Source organism: Notolepis coatsorum (genome assembly GCF_963971535.1).
Source record: "Notolepis coatsorum genome assembly, chromosome: 5".
Classification (NCBI taxonomy): Eukaryota; Metazoa; Chordata; class Actinopteri; order Aulopiformes; family Paralepididae; genus Notolepis; species Notolepis coatsorum.
The window spans coordinates 30,093,524-30,109,461 of NC_140169.1; the positions used below are offsets into that span (position 1 = coordinate 30,093,524).

Consider the following 15,938-nt stretch of genomic DNA (forward strand, 5'->3'; position numbering starts at 1 on the left):
GTAGACGACAGAGTACAGCAACTTGCAATGGGCCTGGTCTACAAGATACACTACGCGACCAAGGTACCCATGTACATGTCAAAATACTTCCCAAAGGTCAGTGAATACCACGATCACAACACCAGAGGGAGCTCCACAAATCATGTAAAACCCAGATTCGGCACAAACAAGGGACTAAACACGTTTCGCAATTATGCCACATCAATGTGGAACGCCCTGCCTAAAGCTGTAAAGGAATGTGAATCACTACCCACCTTCAAAAACACTCTCAAAAAACACCTACGTGAGACTGCAATTCGAAACTGGCCCCTACAAATGTCCTAACCTAGTTGTACAGTAAATGACCAAGTAAGGCTTTGTCAACATCCCAATGTACAGTGTAAAATGTGTGTGTGTCCCCTACCCAACCCCCCCCCCCCCCCACCTCCAATGTACAGCCCTCACCCAACCCACCCAACCCCACCCCACCAACCTCCTCCAATGTACAGTTTCTACGCCAAATGTATATACACTCCTTTTCTGGACACTTTTGTATCACAAACAGTACTGTATTTGCAAATCTGATATGTCATAAATGTATAGATGTAGCAGTACTGTCTATCTGTATGTCATGTATGTCATATATGTTATGATGAATTGAAAATGGGGGACCCTGGTGGAAACAAGACGAAAGTCTTTCTCTGGTCTGCATCCCCTTAACAATTGTATGTATTGAGATGTACTGTACTGTACCCATTCTGCAATCTGTTAATAAACTTTTCAATCAATCAATCAAAGAGAGAGAGGAGGGGGAGACGGGCTCGAACTGCTCAAAAACAGCAGGCAGGGAGTGTAGGGGAGAAGGGGGGGGGGGGGGGGGGGTGGGAAGGCTGTAATGAGAACTGGTCTGAGAGCAGAGATTTTATCAATAAAAAACTTTAAAAAACTTTCACAGAGAGCAGATGATGGCAAAACTGGGGAGACATCACGGGGGTTAATGAGGGAGTTAAGAATTTTAAAAAGAATCTGGGGCTTGTGGCAATTTGTAGAGATCAAATTGGAGATGTATTCGCATTTAGCAGTTTTGACAGCATTTTGATATGCAGATAGGCAGTCACGTAGGATTTTGAGGGAGACGTGGAGCTTATCCTTATTCCACTTTCTCTCTGCACGCCTACATGTGCGTCTGAGAGCACGCGTGGAGTCATTTAGCCATGGTGTTTGGAGTGTTTTGCTGCGTTTGGACCTGAGAGGTGCAACAGAGTCTAAAATATTTTTGCAGGTCGAGTCAAACATTGAAATTAAATCATCTATATTAAAAACTAGGGGTGCACCGATATATCGGTCGGGTATCTGTATCGGCCGATAAGTGCCTTGTTGACTGCTATCGGCCTATCGGCCGATAAGCTCAAATGTGCCGATAGCAGTCGCCGATAAATAAGCATCAATTTGTGTAGCGTCAAAAGGCAAAAAAAAAAGTTCACTCGCGACCTACCTGCACAACGCCCGCCGTCCCCCACACACACACACAAGCTACTGCATCACAGTTACTACTTATGATTAACAAGGCATTCGTTTTGTGGCATTAACGTGATATAGTTAGTGTTACACTGACAATAACATCAGCATATTATTATTACCCATAGCAGCAAGGCATTACTCGGAGTCCGTTCATAGCTCAGTTCCATTCCGTTGCTCATTCCGTACCCAACTACCCACTACTAGTTAGTTAGCACCATCCAGGCATCAATGTGATCTCCCGGTACGGTAGCTAGTTAGTTAGCACCATCCAGGCATCAACGTGAGCTCCCGGTACGGTAGCTAGTTAGTTAGCACCATCCAGGCATCAATGTGATCTCCCGGTACGGTAGCTAGTTAGTTAGCACCATCCAGGCATCAACGTGAGCTCCCGGTACGGTAGCTAGTTAGTTAGCACCATCCAGGCATCAACGTGAGCTCCCGGTACGGTAGCTAGTTAGTTAGCACCATCCAGGCATCAACGTGATCTCCCGGTACGGTAGCTAGTTAGTTAGCACCATCCAGGCATCAATGTGAGCTCCCGGTACGGTAGCTAGTTAGTTAGCACCATCCAGGCATCAACGTGAGCTCCCGGTACGGTAGCTAGTTAGTTAATAACGTTATATAGTTAGTGTTACACGTTCAATATAACATCAGCATATTATTTACCCGAACACAGCAAGTAAGCAAGGCATTATTCCGTTCATAGCTCCGTTGCTCATTCCGTACCAAACTACCCATTCTGCAATCTGTTAATAAAGTTTTCAACCAGACAAATGTATAGAAAGGCTTTGTTTTATTATAACATTTGTTGCAGTAAAATCATTATGTCTCATTTGGTCATGCTGTAGAGCGCTGGTCGGCGGGCCGGGCAGCTAAGGTATTAGCTACGTTAAGTTTGTTGTGATGTGCTCTCGAGTGAGTCGCAAGCAGATCAATGGCGGCATGCCCGAAAGTAGAAAACGCTTGCCGATTGGTGGTAAGAACAGCAGGAGGTGGGTGCTAGCGGTGTGGCGTAATTGGCTGAATCGACTGTCAATCAAAATGGTTCCATTGCATTGGTTGAAAGAATAGTATCCCGCTGCAGGCCGCCAGAATGGTTCCATTGCATTGGTTGAAAGCTCTGGTTGAGAAAATAGTATCCCTCTGCAGGCCGCCAGACGATACTGGGAGAGAGATAGTGATACCATAAACATATTTATTGATGTTTCCTTTTTTTAAGTAAGTAAAGAGGCCTACAAATACAAACATACACATACAAATATACAGTAGTTTCATAAAAAAAATAAAAATACAAATACTTATATACAAATATACAAATATCGGTATCGGTATCGGCCGATAGTGTTAGTTGAACAATCGGTATCGGTATCGGTGGCCAATTTTCATATCGGTGCATCCCTATTAAAAACACAGTTTGCGCCCAAGGCGTGAAGTGGGGAACCGTTAAAATCATCAGAAAAAAGCACAGCAGTCAGGGGGCCCAACGTGCGCGAGTAGCGCGCAGGGGCATGGTCATTCTTATGTAGGCACGGGGCTATTAAGGTAAACACAACAGGTGAGTGGTCAGAAAGACCTGCAGCACAGATGTCTGTTATAGAGACAGATATACCAAACGATAACACAAGATCTAACGTGTGACCTTTTTCATGTGTTGGGCCAGTGACTGATTGTATCAGATTAAATGAATCAATGAGATTCAGAAAGTCCCGGGATAGGGGTAGCAGCGGACAGCAGACATGAACATTAAAATCACCGCAAATTAAAACGTGGTCATATTTCACCATGATCCCAGCGAGAAAATCGGCAAAGTCTGTGATAAACTCCTTGTTGTATTTGGGTGGACGATAGACAACAGCACAGAACACAGGGGATGACAGGTGCAGTTCAAATGTTTGCAGCTCAAAGCTAGAGTAGCTTGCTACAGGCTGGGACAGGCGACACTGGAAGCAAGATTTGAACACGGAGGCTAAACCTCCACCTCTACCGGAGGACCGGGGGGAATTAAAAAATGTACAGTCAGGAGGGAGCAGTTCGGAGAACGGTGTACAGTCACCAGCGTGGAGCCAGGTCTCAGTTAAAAACATAAAATCCAGTTTATGGAAGGTAAAAAGATCATTTAGAAGAAATGTCTTATTTAAAATCGATCTAGCATTTATAAGAGCCATATTGAGAGTGATATCTGGTGTCACACTGGACGCAGCACGTCGCAGCGGGCGCAGGTTGGTGTGGACAACACCGTTGCCACGTGCTCTCAACTGCCCAGGCAGAGGCACGGCCGTTGATTTTGTAGTGACGACAGTGATAATCCGATGTGGATGGCCGGGTCTGTTGGTAGATCTGCTGGTGTGGCCTGAGTTAGGCCTAGTAGTGGAGCTACTGCTATGGCCTGTAACCTGTCTCCCCCTCTAGAGGGCATTGTAGACTAACGAGTCCCTTAAACTATAAGATTGCATTAGGAGAAATAGAGAGATACGGTACACCCTTAAGAAAGGACATAGTGGTGCTAATCACTCAAATATACAATTGCAATGTCAGTAATGGACCGTGTACATCTCCGGGACCGTAAATCTTGTGGAACACCACAGCTCACTCTGAGGGGGGGATAGAGTGAGTACCATTTACCTCCACCATCTGTTCTCTCCCCTCCATGTAGGATTGCATCCAGCTCACTGAGACTATCAAAACCAATTGCTTTTAGCTTGTCAATCAGAATGGAGTGATTGACAGTGTTGAATGCCTTTTGTACGTCCAACATGACCATGCCGCAGTATTTGCCAGCGTCCACCTCTTGTTTGATGTGGTCGTTCAAATAGAGAAGGCATGTGTCAGTGGAGTGGGATGTTCTGAAGCCGGGTTGGAATTCGTAGATGAGATTTTTTTCCGCAAGATACTTTTCGACCTGTTTGTATACTATTTTTTCCATGACTTTCGAGATGGAGAATAGAAACAGGGCGGTAGTTGCCTGGGTCTAATTTGCTGCCCTTTTTGTGCAGGGGGGGTTACTCTCGCAATTTTGAAGTCTTTGGGTACGTGTCCCTGTTTTATGGAGAGGTTTATTATGTGTGTGATGACTGGGGTGATGGCGGCTGCTGAGTCTCTGAGGAATTTGGAGGGGATATTGTCATGGCCAGTGGCCTTGTTAGGTTGGAGGGCGCTCAGTTTTTTGAGTACCTCAGCTGTTGTTACCATTTCTAGTTTGAAATCGTCTTTGCGGACCCCTAGGTTATTGCATCCGCTTAACAATTGTGTGTATTGAGCCGTACTGTATTGTACCCATTCTGCAATCTGTTAAATAAAGTTTTCATTCATTCATTCATCGTAAGTCCTTCGCCAGGACAGTATGGGCAGTATTTTGATGCAAAATACATTATGGCTGGACGATACGGCCAAAGTATCATATCACATATTTTTCTTAGTTTTGAAGGTGTAACGGACAATGCTATGTGGCTGCATTTAGTTTTCCAGTACAAATTACAATGTGATATGAGGTATTTTTTACGTCATTATTATGTTTTAATGCCATTGTCATGATGCTATTTCAATAAAAAATCTCTTCTTTTACTTTTTTAATACTGCTCCAAGGAACAATTGTTTGATAAACAAAAAAATATACCATATGTAAATCTTTTACAATATGTAGCCTATATATCGTGGATGATAGTATAGTAAAATTCCATACCGTTGCATGGATCCATGACAGTATTCCTTCACCCTATTGATCAATACTATCAGTAAAAGTCAGTCGATTGATGTCCAGCGACGGGTAGAAAACCACAGTTTGCAGGATATCAGTAACCCTATCACTGAGGAGGAGGGGGGAAGCTCTGTCGGGGCGGAAGTATATGGTACTGAGGCCAGCATGCCGGTCAGAGGGAAGAGGGGGTTCTTTATTAACACTTTGAATGGCGACGACGTGTATTGTCGTTTGATTTTTTTATTAGCAATCTGAATTCATATTTCATCAACCGAGTCTCCCGTTGGTACAGCAGCTCCCTCTAGGAGCTCAGATGGGAAAATACCACCCCCTATCGTCTATCCCTGTGTAACTGCAGGTCATTCGATTATACTGCTGGATCTGTGGAGGTGGAGCCAACTCCACTGTGCTGGCAAGCTGTCTGATGAACATGGAAGTGATCGCGAGTTGGAATGCAGCCTGGAATATATATTTACAGCAGCCAATAATCAATCAATAAACGCAATCGATATTTGGAATGGCGATCAGGAATTGGAATAATCTTTTTGGAGAACATCTGATCTAAGGTAAGGAGTCTATGTTACCAGTCTTGGGGTAATCAGAGCTGTATTCACTGAGATATCAGCATGTGCCGTGTGTGTGTGTGATCTTGAGGAAATGAGGTAATCGATTTTTCAGCCCGCCTCTATAGCGTGCATAAGTACACGTATACTATCGATAATCTAGCGTTTATTTGAAAACGATTCATAAATAGGCTGACAAATGACAACGTGTCTAGTGTATTCGAGAATATTCCAATAAATGCCGTTTATGGGGGAATCTTTCTATTTTCCCGGAAATTTTCGAGAGAACGATAGCTTTTCGAAATGATATGAACCGATTAAAAAAAACTATCCGTTTCGACAATGTTGACTGCAAACAAGTCATTGATAAGCAACGGGCAGATTAGACACATAGCCATAATTTAAAACATAAAATGCGTTTTTAACGCTAACATTGAAGTGGATGATGGCATTCAAGGGGGTAAAAAGGTAAACAAGGCCGGCACTGATAGTGTTAAGGGCGTATCCTTATCATTAATGCACAAGTATCTTGTGTTTTATTTTAAATTCATATTCGGTAATGGATCACTCAAGTACTCACTAGAACTGGAGTTGGTCCCTGGCCGCTGTACTGCCCACTACTCCTAGGAGGTAGAATAGTGAGCATGGCTTAAATGCAGACAATACATTTTTATATAAAATGTACTAAGACAAAAAGAAAAGACATTTATTTTTAAAATACTTCACACATACAGTGTCTGCTTTGTGTCTCCTTTCACACTATGCTGCCATGGACAGCCTGAAGGAGGAGGACACTGAAGGCCATTTTATGTTTGTACAATTTGTACATAAAACCAGTGTAGGGCTGGTACTACTGGTAGGCATACTGAATAGAAGGGAATGGAATAACATCTGGGTCCATGCAAAAGTATGGATTTTTACAATATTATCGTCCATGATATATACATATTGTATAAAAAAAACTATTTTGAATGAAATGGCACCATGGCAATTTTATTACGAGATAACAACATAAAAATATGCCATATCATGTTGTAATTTGTACTGGGGCGACAGTGGCTCGGGAGGTAGAGCAGTCGTCTGGCAATCCGGAGGTTCCCGTTTTGATTCCCGCTCCACCCGGGCAGCGTGTCGATGTGTCCTTGAGCAAGTCACTTAACCCCTAATTGCTCCCGATGAGCAGGTTGGCACCTTGCATGGTTGCCTCCGCCGTCGGTGTGTGAGTGAATGGAAAATGTGAGTAACAAATTGTAAAGCGTTTTGGATAAAAGCGCTATATAAAAAAGCAGCCATTTACTGGAAAACTAAATACCATCAAATATTGTTACCGTCAAAAAGATGCATAGGTGGTATGATACTTTGGCCGTATTGCCCAGCCCTAAACCAGTGTTGTCCGGCCACGGCGGTCACACAGGGGGTTGTGGGTATTACAGAGGCTCTATTTTTTTTTATTTCGATATTCGATATCGATTATTAAAATATATCACAATATTTATCGTTATCGTTATATCGCCCACCCCTTTTGGCTGAACCTACAGGGGGAAAGAACGCTCTGGCTTGTTTGTATTCCTTTAAACCAATCACAATCGTCCTGGGTTTTGCGCCGCCCAGGATGCAGCATCGGTGACCTGGCAAAATAGTGTTGCATATAGCGGAAGGGGAGGAGAACTCCACTGAAATAGTCGACCAATGGCATGCTTATACCCAGTCTCATGGCGCCGATCCAGGTTAAACTGAACCTGACTCACAGTGAGGATGAAACACCAAAATATGTAATTAGCTATAGTCTGCAGCATATGCACACAATCATACACATTTTTCTTTCTATTTGAACAGGTCCTGCAAATGAGGAGAACTTCTTTGAATGGGATGCGCTGATCATGTAAGTCTCTGCCCTCCTGTTACTGTGGGAATCATAATAGTTTGGTTTGTATTGAATCCTAGCGTGTTTTTCCTACAGAATTCAGAGAAACAAAAAGTAAACAACATGACTCAATGAACCATGTCAGAAAATAAATAAATAAGAACTAAACCCAATCACCGCGGATATAGCTACTGTATAGTGGAATACTGTATTAACCCATTCTCCGCCATTGACGGATTAAGACGTCATTCCTCGCCATGCTTAATCTGCCAATGACGGATTACGACATCATCAAGATCAATATTTCAAATTTTCGTCATGGTATTCACATTTCACCCACGGAGCCATGACTGGTGCTGTAGATCAGGGGTTCCCAAACTTTTCAGGCCGGGACCCAGAAAATAAGGCGTCAGAGAGCCGCGGCCCAATGCACATCGTCAGGCTTTTTTATTTAATTTTTTTTGCCAGGCGACCGATTTTTTAAGCCAAATATCACATATAATTTATATGTGCTATTTATGAGAGGGCTAACTTGTTGCAAAATAATAATAATAATAATAATAATAATAATAATAATAATAATAATAATAATAATAATAATAATAATAATAATAATAATAATAATAATAATAATAATAATAATAATAATAATAATAGCCTCATTCAAATACTATTGTTGCTTCGGTTGTTTTCGGTGTTTTATGTGCATAATCTGTTATTTAGTTTGAAATGTTCGTTGAAATAAGTAGATTTTTCGTTTTTGTTTATTTATTAAGTTAATATAAAACCATATAGTCACATTTTAGAATACAATAGAATAGAATTTTAGAATACAACTAGAAACACTGTCCTGGCCTGCTTCTAAGTTCAGTGGCCTGACAATTTTTTTTTTTTTTTTTTTTTTCTTTTTTATAAATCATTTCGCGGCCCTCCCGTGGCTGCTCGCGGCCCACATTTGGGTCGCGACCCCGACTTTGGGAACCACTGCTGTAGATCTCCACTCAACTCTCCATCGCTTCAATACCGCCACCTGGTGGCCGATCGGCGAGTTGCCAAACCAGAAGTGTTTGGTGTCCCCCCTATTCCGTCCGCCACTTGCTATCGCTCCCGGGACTCCATCTCGACACACTGGATAATCGATCCGTTGCCATAACTCAATAAACAACGTTATTTGGACGTATATAGTATTATACAACCCGGAAATGGTTCATCTAGATCAACATCCCATAATAGCGATCTTCTTGCTCCACGCTGATCACCCAACGGTAAGAGGAAGCTGCGGTGAGTTTCAGCGTTTTTGATTATTATTAACCATACAAACTGCTCTGATATATATATCACCCATACTACATAAATGATGTAACGTTGGCCACGGAATTATAAACTACCCCCCCCCCCCCCCCCCTCCGGTCAACATCAGATGATAAGTCATAACGTCTAGGATCATGTACAGTTGACATTTTTTATCTGGCGTCAATCGCTATCAAACTGCATTTGATGATCTAATATATGCATAAATGGCTATATCTCACGTTCTATGAAATACAGCAGAAAACGATAAAAACATATTTATACTCTAGTCTAGACAGTATTTTAGTATGAATGTGTGAATGAAAAAGTAAAACGTTCCTACACCCTGAACGATAGATAATTGATGTTGAATGGGCCATAGTAATGTCAATTTAGCAATACAATTTAAAAAGTTATAGCCCTGCAAAGAAGGTGAACATCTCGATAGACAAATAGAGCTGGCAGAGGATGGTATAAGAAGGGTACAATGCCTGGCGAAGAATGGGTTAATATGCCATATACCGTCTTGTTCTCTATGATATTATTTATTGTTGGTTTTATTTATTTCTATTGCTTTGTGCGCACATCGTAAGAGCCAATGGAGAAACGGTTTAGTGATTATGCATAAGGCAGATGCACTTAGCGCATACACACACACACACACGTACTGTATACGTGTGTAATTAATTGTTACAGTAGGCTTCTATTATTCAAGTGACTTGTTTTATTAGCAAATCGCAGATATGCGCTGCTCCATAGTAGTAAGTCATACTGTAGAACTTAGCATGACATCTTTAGGTCAGTGAATACCACGATCACAACACCAGATGGAGCTCCACAAATCATGTAAAACCCAGATTCGGCTCAAACAAGGGACTAAACACGTTTAGCAATTATGCCACATCAATGTGGAACTTCCTGCCTAAAGCTGTAAAGGAATGTGAATCACTACCCACCTTCAAAAACAATCTCAAAAAACACCTACGTGAGACTGCAATTCGAAACTGGCCCCTACAAATGTCCTAACCTAGTTGTACAGTAAATGACCAAGTAAGGCTTTGTCAATATTCCAATGTACAGTGTAAAATGTGTGTGTGTCCCCTACCCAACCCCCCCCCCCCCCCCCCCCCCCCCACCTCCAATGTACAGCCCTCACCCAACCCACCCAACCCCACCCCACCCAACCAACCTCCTCCAATGTACAGTTTCTATGCCAAATGTATATACACTCCTTTTCTGGACACTTTTGTATCACAAACTACTGTATTTGCAAATCTGATATGTCATAAATGTATAGATGTAGCAGTACTGTCTATCTGTATGTCATGTATGTCATATATGTTATGATGAATTGAAAATGGGGGACCCTGATGTAAACAAGACGAAAGTCTTTCTCTGGTCTGCATCCCCTTAACAATTGTATGTATTGAGCTGTACTGTACTGTACCCATTCTGCAATCTGTTAATAAACTTTTCAATCAATCAATCAATCAAAGTCTTTAGTAGTGTCAATATGGAACGAGTGCAAGCTTGGCTCTCAAGGCTCCTGCTCCGTCCACGGGTCATGAACCAGGGGGGTAGCGCATATCCACGATATCCTCATAAAACAAGTCATTAGAATAATAGAAGCCTACTGTGATGATTCATTATGCACGTATACAGTACGTGTGTGTGTATGGGTTAAAAATTATTTTCATATAACTATATCGATAATTATCGTCGATATAATGTCTGTCAAGTTTAATTAACTTATTATGCCCGGCGCCGATGGACGGGCTATTAATACTTGTTTTGCTGCTGTGAATGTCTCGAGAGTCGAGTAGATGTCGTCATAAGTCCGCGCACGTTAGCAGTTAGCCAAAGCAAGCAGAGTATCTCATGACAATGTACTAAAAATTACCCTAAAATACTCTGTTCCGCCCAATTCATTGCAACGACGTCCACCGTATACCCCACACTACTATAACAGTTACCCTCAGAATTCAAAACACACACCAACTCGGCAGGTAACCTGTAAAATAGCGCCGTGCAAGCTAATTAGCCCTAGCCAGCCTCGTTTCCGAGTGGAGTATCTCATGACAATGTACTAAAAATTACCCTAAAATACTCTGTTCCGCCCAATTCATTGCAACGACGTCCACTGTATACCCCACACTACTATAACAGTTACCCTCAGAATTCAAAACACACACCAACTCGGCAGGTAAACTGTAAAATAGCGCAGTGCAAGCTAATTAGCCCTAGCCAGCCTTGTTTACTGAGTCCTAACTCCGCGTCTCCTTCCGGGTCTCCTTCCGCTATCGGCCATCTCCTTCACTGATTGGTTGTTAGTGCGTGTGCTCATAGATATCTATGCGTGTGCTCATATCCAAGCTTGGAAAATCGATATATCGAAACTTTGCGACCACGTTTCATGTTTATTTCAAGGAAATAATTTATCGCGATAGTTATCGTTATCGTTTTATCGCCCAGCCCTAGGGTTAGTGTCCTGTGGATGGGGCATTGTCATCTTGAGACCACTCCTATCAGAATAGAAATATTCTTTGTGATTGAATGAATGACTTTATTTGACAATATAAAAAATAAACATGTGACAGAAAGCACAGTCAGGATATACTGCCAAGGATGAAACACAAAAAAGCTCAGAGCTTATTTCCATTGTGGTCCTTGTATGGGGGTAGGGGAGTGTGATGCTTAGACATGCATCATACAAAACATGACATCACAACACATCACATATACCATTTAACATTTATATACATAACAGACTCATACAACATGCAAGGGTGCCTTAAGCTAAGTGTCTAGGTTAAGTATAGTCCCTTTTGAGCCATGTCTTCAGGCTGGACTTGAATCTAACGACATTGTCTACGATTTTCACTCCGGTCACTGGGTAGACTGTTCCAATAGACGGAGCTGAATACAGAAATGACTCCTTCCCCATACAGCTCCTGAATCTGACTGGCACAAAGTCATTTGAGCTGCGCCTAGTTGGGTATGCATGGGTGTCCCTGATTCAGTTGAAGTAGTTGTTGAAGTACACTGGCACTACCCTGTGCACTATTCTGTGAACTAGGCACATCCCTATCTGGTTTACTCCGTCTTCCACCTTAAGCCATCTCATGATCTCAAAGTGTGATGGGTCAAGGTGGGTTCGGGCAGGTAGCCTTAGTATTACCCTGATTAGCTTGTTTTGTGATGTCTGTAGTTTTATTTTCTGACTTTTGGGGGCACTGTTGTACCAGGAGCCACACGCATAGTCATAGTGACACTGTATGAGTGCTCCAACAAGAATCTTCATCGCTGACTGATCTAAAAAATTAGAGATTCTGGCTAGGTATCTAGTCCTGTTATTGATCTTTGTAAGTGCTTGGTGAGCCATGCTTTCCCCTGATAAGCTGTTTTCCAGGACGCAACCAAGATATTTCACAGATGTTTTGTCTGTGAGAACAGTATCTCCTATTCTAGGAGCCTGACCTTTGACCCGAATAGAATGGACTCAGTCTTCCCCACGTGGAGGGACAGCTTGTTGTAGCCGAGCCAGTCGCTAACCTTCTCTAGTTCTGCACTCAATGTCTGCTCAACCACTTGTTTGTCTTTGTGAGACACTAGTAAGGTGGAGTCATCCGCGTATAAAAAAAGGTCACATGAGCAAGCTGCTTTCAGGTCAGTAATATACAGGAGAAAGAGGAGCGGACCCAAAACACTCCCTTGCAGGAGAGTACTCTGTTTATATCTACCACCTGTTGTCTTCCTGTTAGGTAGGAACCAATACATTTGAATCTCCTGTTATTATTATTGTGCCCCAATAATGAACCCTCTTTTAAAGTCACTTGCTCAGCATTTTATACATGCCACAAAGCATGATAGGATGTTAAATCCTAAGATCTGGTGTCATGCAGTAACATCTGCATGGAAGCATCTGTATTGGGTTTCTCCACTCATTCAGAATTTCCTTTGTCACCCATCTGTAGATACACTACTGATACTGTATTTCCTCAGAGTTCAAAGCGTAGGGTTGACTATGGCAGTTTGGGGACCATTGCCTTGCTCAAAGGCAGTGTTGGTGGGCACCATCGATGTAGCTGCTTTTAATGAGGGAAATTCTAGACTTATAAGTATTTGACCTGTCTTGAGCAAAATCATGGAAAAGTTGGTGCATTCACAGATTCAAGAATATTTTGTTTCAAACAAGCTTGCAACAGATTCTCAACATGCCTATAGAGCTGGTCACTCTACTTCTACTGCTTTGATACAGATGACTGATGACTGGCTTAAAGCTATAGATAACTCTATGCTGGTGGGAGCTGTGCTGTTAGATTTTAGTGCTGCATTTGATGTGCTGGACCATTCTCTACTAGTTGAGAAACTTAAATGTTATGGTTTAAAAAATTCTGCTTTAAAGTGGATACTAAATTATTTGTCCTCTAGATCACAGAAGGTGTATCTAAATGGCAGCCTGTCCAGTAGCAGAGGTCTAGAGTGTGGCCTTCCGCAAGGAAGTTGCCTAGGACCTTTGCTCTTCTCTGTATTTACTAATAACCTATCTTGGGCTACCAAATGTGCTACAACAGTTCTTTATGCAGATTATTCAACATTGTTTTACGCTGCACCATCATGCAATGTACTTAATGAAGTTTTGAGCAGAGAACTTAAAGTTGTGCATGACTGGGTACTGGGTAGTATGTAATAGACTTGTCCTTAATATCTCCAAGACTAAATGTATTGTGCTGGGAACAAGGCACAGGTTATCTACAAATCCAAAGCTTCATTTAAACTTGTGTAATTCGGCAGTTCAACAAGTTGAAAGTACTAAACTCCTTGGAGTGATGCTGGATTGCACTCTGTCTTGGTCTCAGCATATTAATTATATGGTTTTAAAAATGGGAAGAGCAATTGGTATTTCCAGGAAATGTGCTTCTTTTGTTGCCCGTCCCCTTTTATGTCAGATAGTGCAAAGTTTAGTTTTATGTCATCTTGACTATTGCTCTGCGATGTGGTCATCTGCTGCCATTTTAGTCATTTAGCCAGTGGTGACCTCAGGAAGCTCCAGGTGGTCCAGAACAGGGCAGCACAGTTGGTACTGGGCTGCTCACTAAGGTCTAATGTGAGCCGTATGCATGCCCGCCTCTCTTGGCTTAACATTGAAAATAGATTGTCTTTTAATATACTTGTGCTGTTCAAGTTGGTCATGAGCAGTAAAACTCCTGTTTTTATACATAATCAGATTGTTTTAGTAATACTGTGCATGAGCATTACACTAGAGCAGTGGTCGGCAACCTGCGGCCTCGAGGCCGCATGCGGCTCTTTAGCCAATCAGCTGCGGCTCCCTGACAAAAGATTTTTTTCTTTTTTTTCTTTTTTTTTTGATATCGATGTCATAATGTGACACTGAAATGAAAAAATATTTCATCAACTAAGATATTTAGTCAACAAAAGGCTTACCTGTATGCCTGATATGTGGTGCGAAATTTGCGAACAACGAAAAATGTACTTTTTATTTTATAGATTTTCCACAAATAAGGGAAGGTCTAATGTGAGCCGTATGCATGCCCGCCTCTCTTGGCTTAACATTGAAAATAGATTGTCTTTTATACTACCTGTTTCAAAGTAGGTTTACAGATGCAAGTGTTTTTTTCTCCTTTTCTGTGTTTTATTTCAAAGTAGGTCTACAGTACACATGGTAGTCTTTTTTCAAAGTAGACTACTTTTATTTTATAAATGTTCCACAAATAAGGGAAGGACTCAAATATACCTGAATAGTTCAGGGTTTTATTTCAAAGTCGGTCTACAGACACCAGTGTTTTGTCTCCTCTTCTGTTTTTTATTAAAAAATAGGTCTACACAGCCAGTATTTTTTCTCCACTTCATAATAGTTTGAGGTTTTCCTTTGTTAGAACAGGTAAAAACAGCAATTAAAAAGTCAAAATATTTCTTTTTGTTGCTTTATAATCCCATTAATGCAACAAACTGTGTGCTATAAGTATAAAGTATAATAAATCGCAAATTACTTTGGGTATGCAATTGTCAGGCGTTTTATGCTAAATGTGGGGTATGCTTGGGGATATATAAAATGTTATACACTGTTATCTTCATTTTAAGGGTAGGTTGTGCGGCTCCCTGAGCATTTTATTTTGTGGGACGGGGGAAAAGTGGCTCTTTTGATAGTAAAGGTTGCTGACCCCTGCACTAGAGGTTCCAGTAGTGGGCAGCTTGAATTGCCAGGTCCTAAAACCAACGCTTTAACACTTTCAGTGCTCAGCAGGGGGCGCACATTTAGTGCTTGAATGCCCACCATCCACTTCAATGTTAGCATTAATATCGCCTAATCTATGTTTTAAACATAAATTATGTGTCTAGTCTGCCCGTCGCTTATCAATGACTCATTTTCCAGTCAACATTGTCGAAGCGGATTGTTTTTTTATCGTTTAATTTCCGTTTTATAGCATTTTGAAAAGTCCTCGTTTTCAAGAAGAAAAAAAAGAATCCGTGATAAACGCCCTGTACTGTAATATTCTAGAATGTTGTCATTTTTCGGCCTATTTATGAATCGTTTTCAAATAAACGCTTGATTATCGATAGTATTATGTGTACGTATGCACGCTGGTGCCGCGAGCTGAAAATCGATTCTCTTAGTTCCTGATCGCTCGCACAGTCAAACAGCCATATCAGATATAGGGGAAAAGCTTATATCTCCGTGAAAACAGGTCTGATTATCCTAAGACTGGTAAAATAGATTCCTTACCTGAGATCAGATGGTATCCAAATGGATTATTCCAATTCCTGATCGCCATTCCAAAAATCGATCATTTTATTGATCCAACGCGTATACTGTAAAACACATATTACACGCTGTGCTGAGGGTCCACAATTAATCTGATCGGCTCCGGTTACATGCGTGAGAATTAAAATGTGGATTCCGGAGTTTTTTTTTCTCATCCATTTTCATTGAGTCCAATGCAGTGCATTACCATCTGGGAGACGATAGGGGGCGCTTTTTTCACATCTAAGCGCCTGATGAGGCTGG

The 15,938-nt window shown here is 41.6% G+C and overlaps 1 protein-coding gene across 1 annotated transcript in view; it reads left to right on the forward strand.

Moving 5' to 3' along the window:
* ube2g2 (ubiquitin-conjugating enzyme E2G 2) overlaps nucleotides 1-15,938 on the forward strand; it is a 78,035-nt gene that overhangs the window by 24,273 nt on the left and 37,824 nt on the right. The window contains exon 3 of the mRNA XM_084314687.1: nucleotides 7,594-7,639. Within this exon, the coding sequence (XP_084170813.1) occupies nucleotides 7,594-7,639 (46 nt within the window). The remainder of the gene's footprint in view (nucleotides 1-7,593; nucleotides 7,640-15,938) is intronic.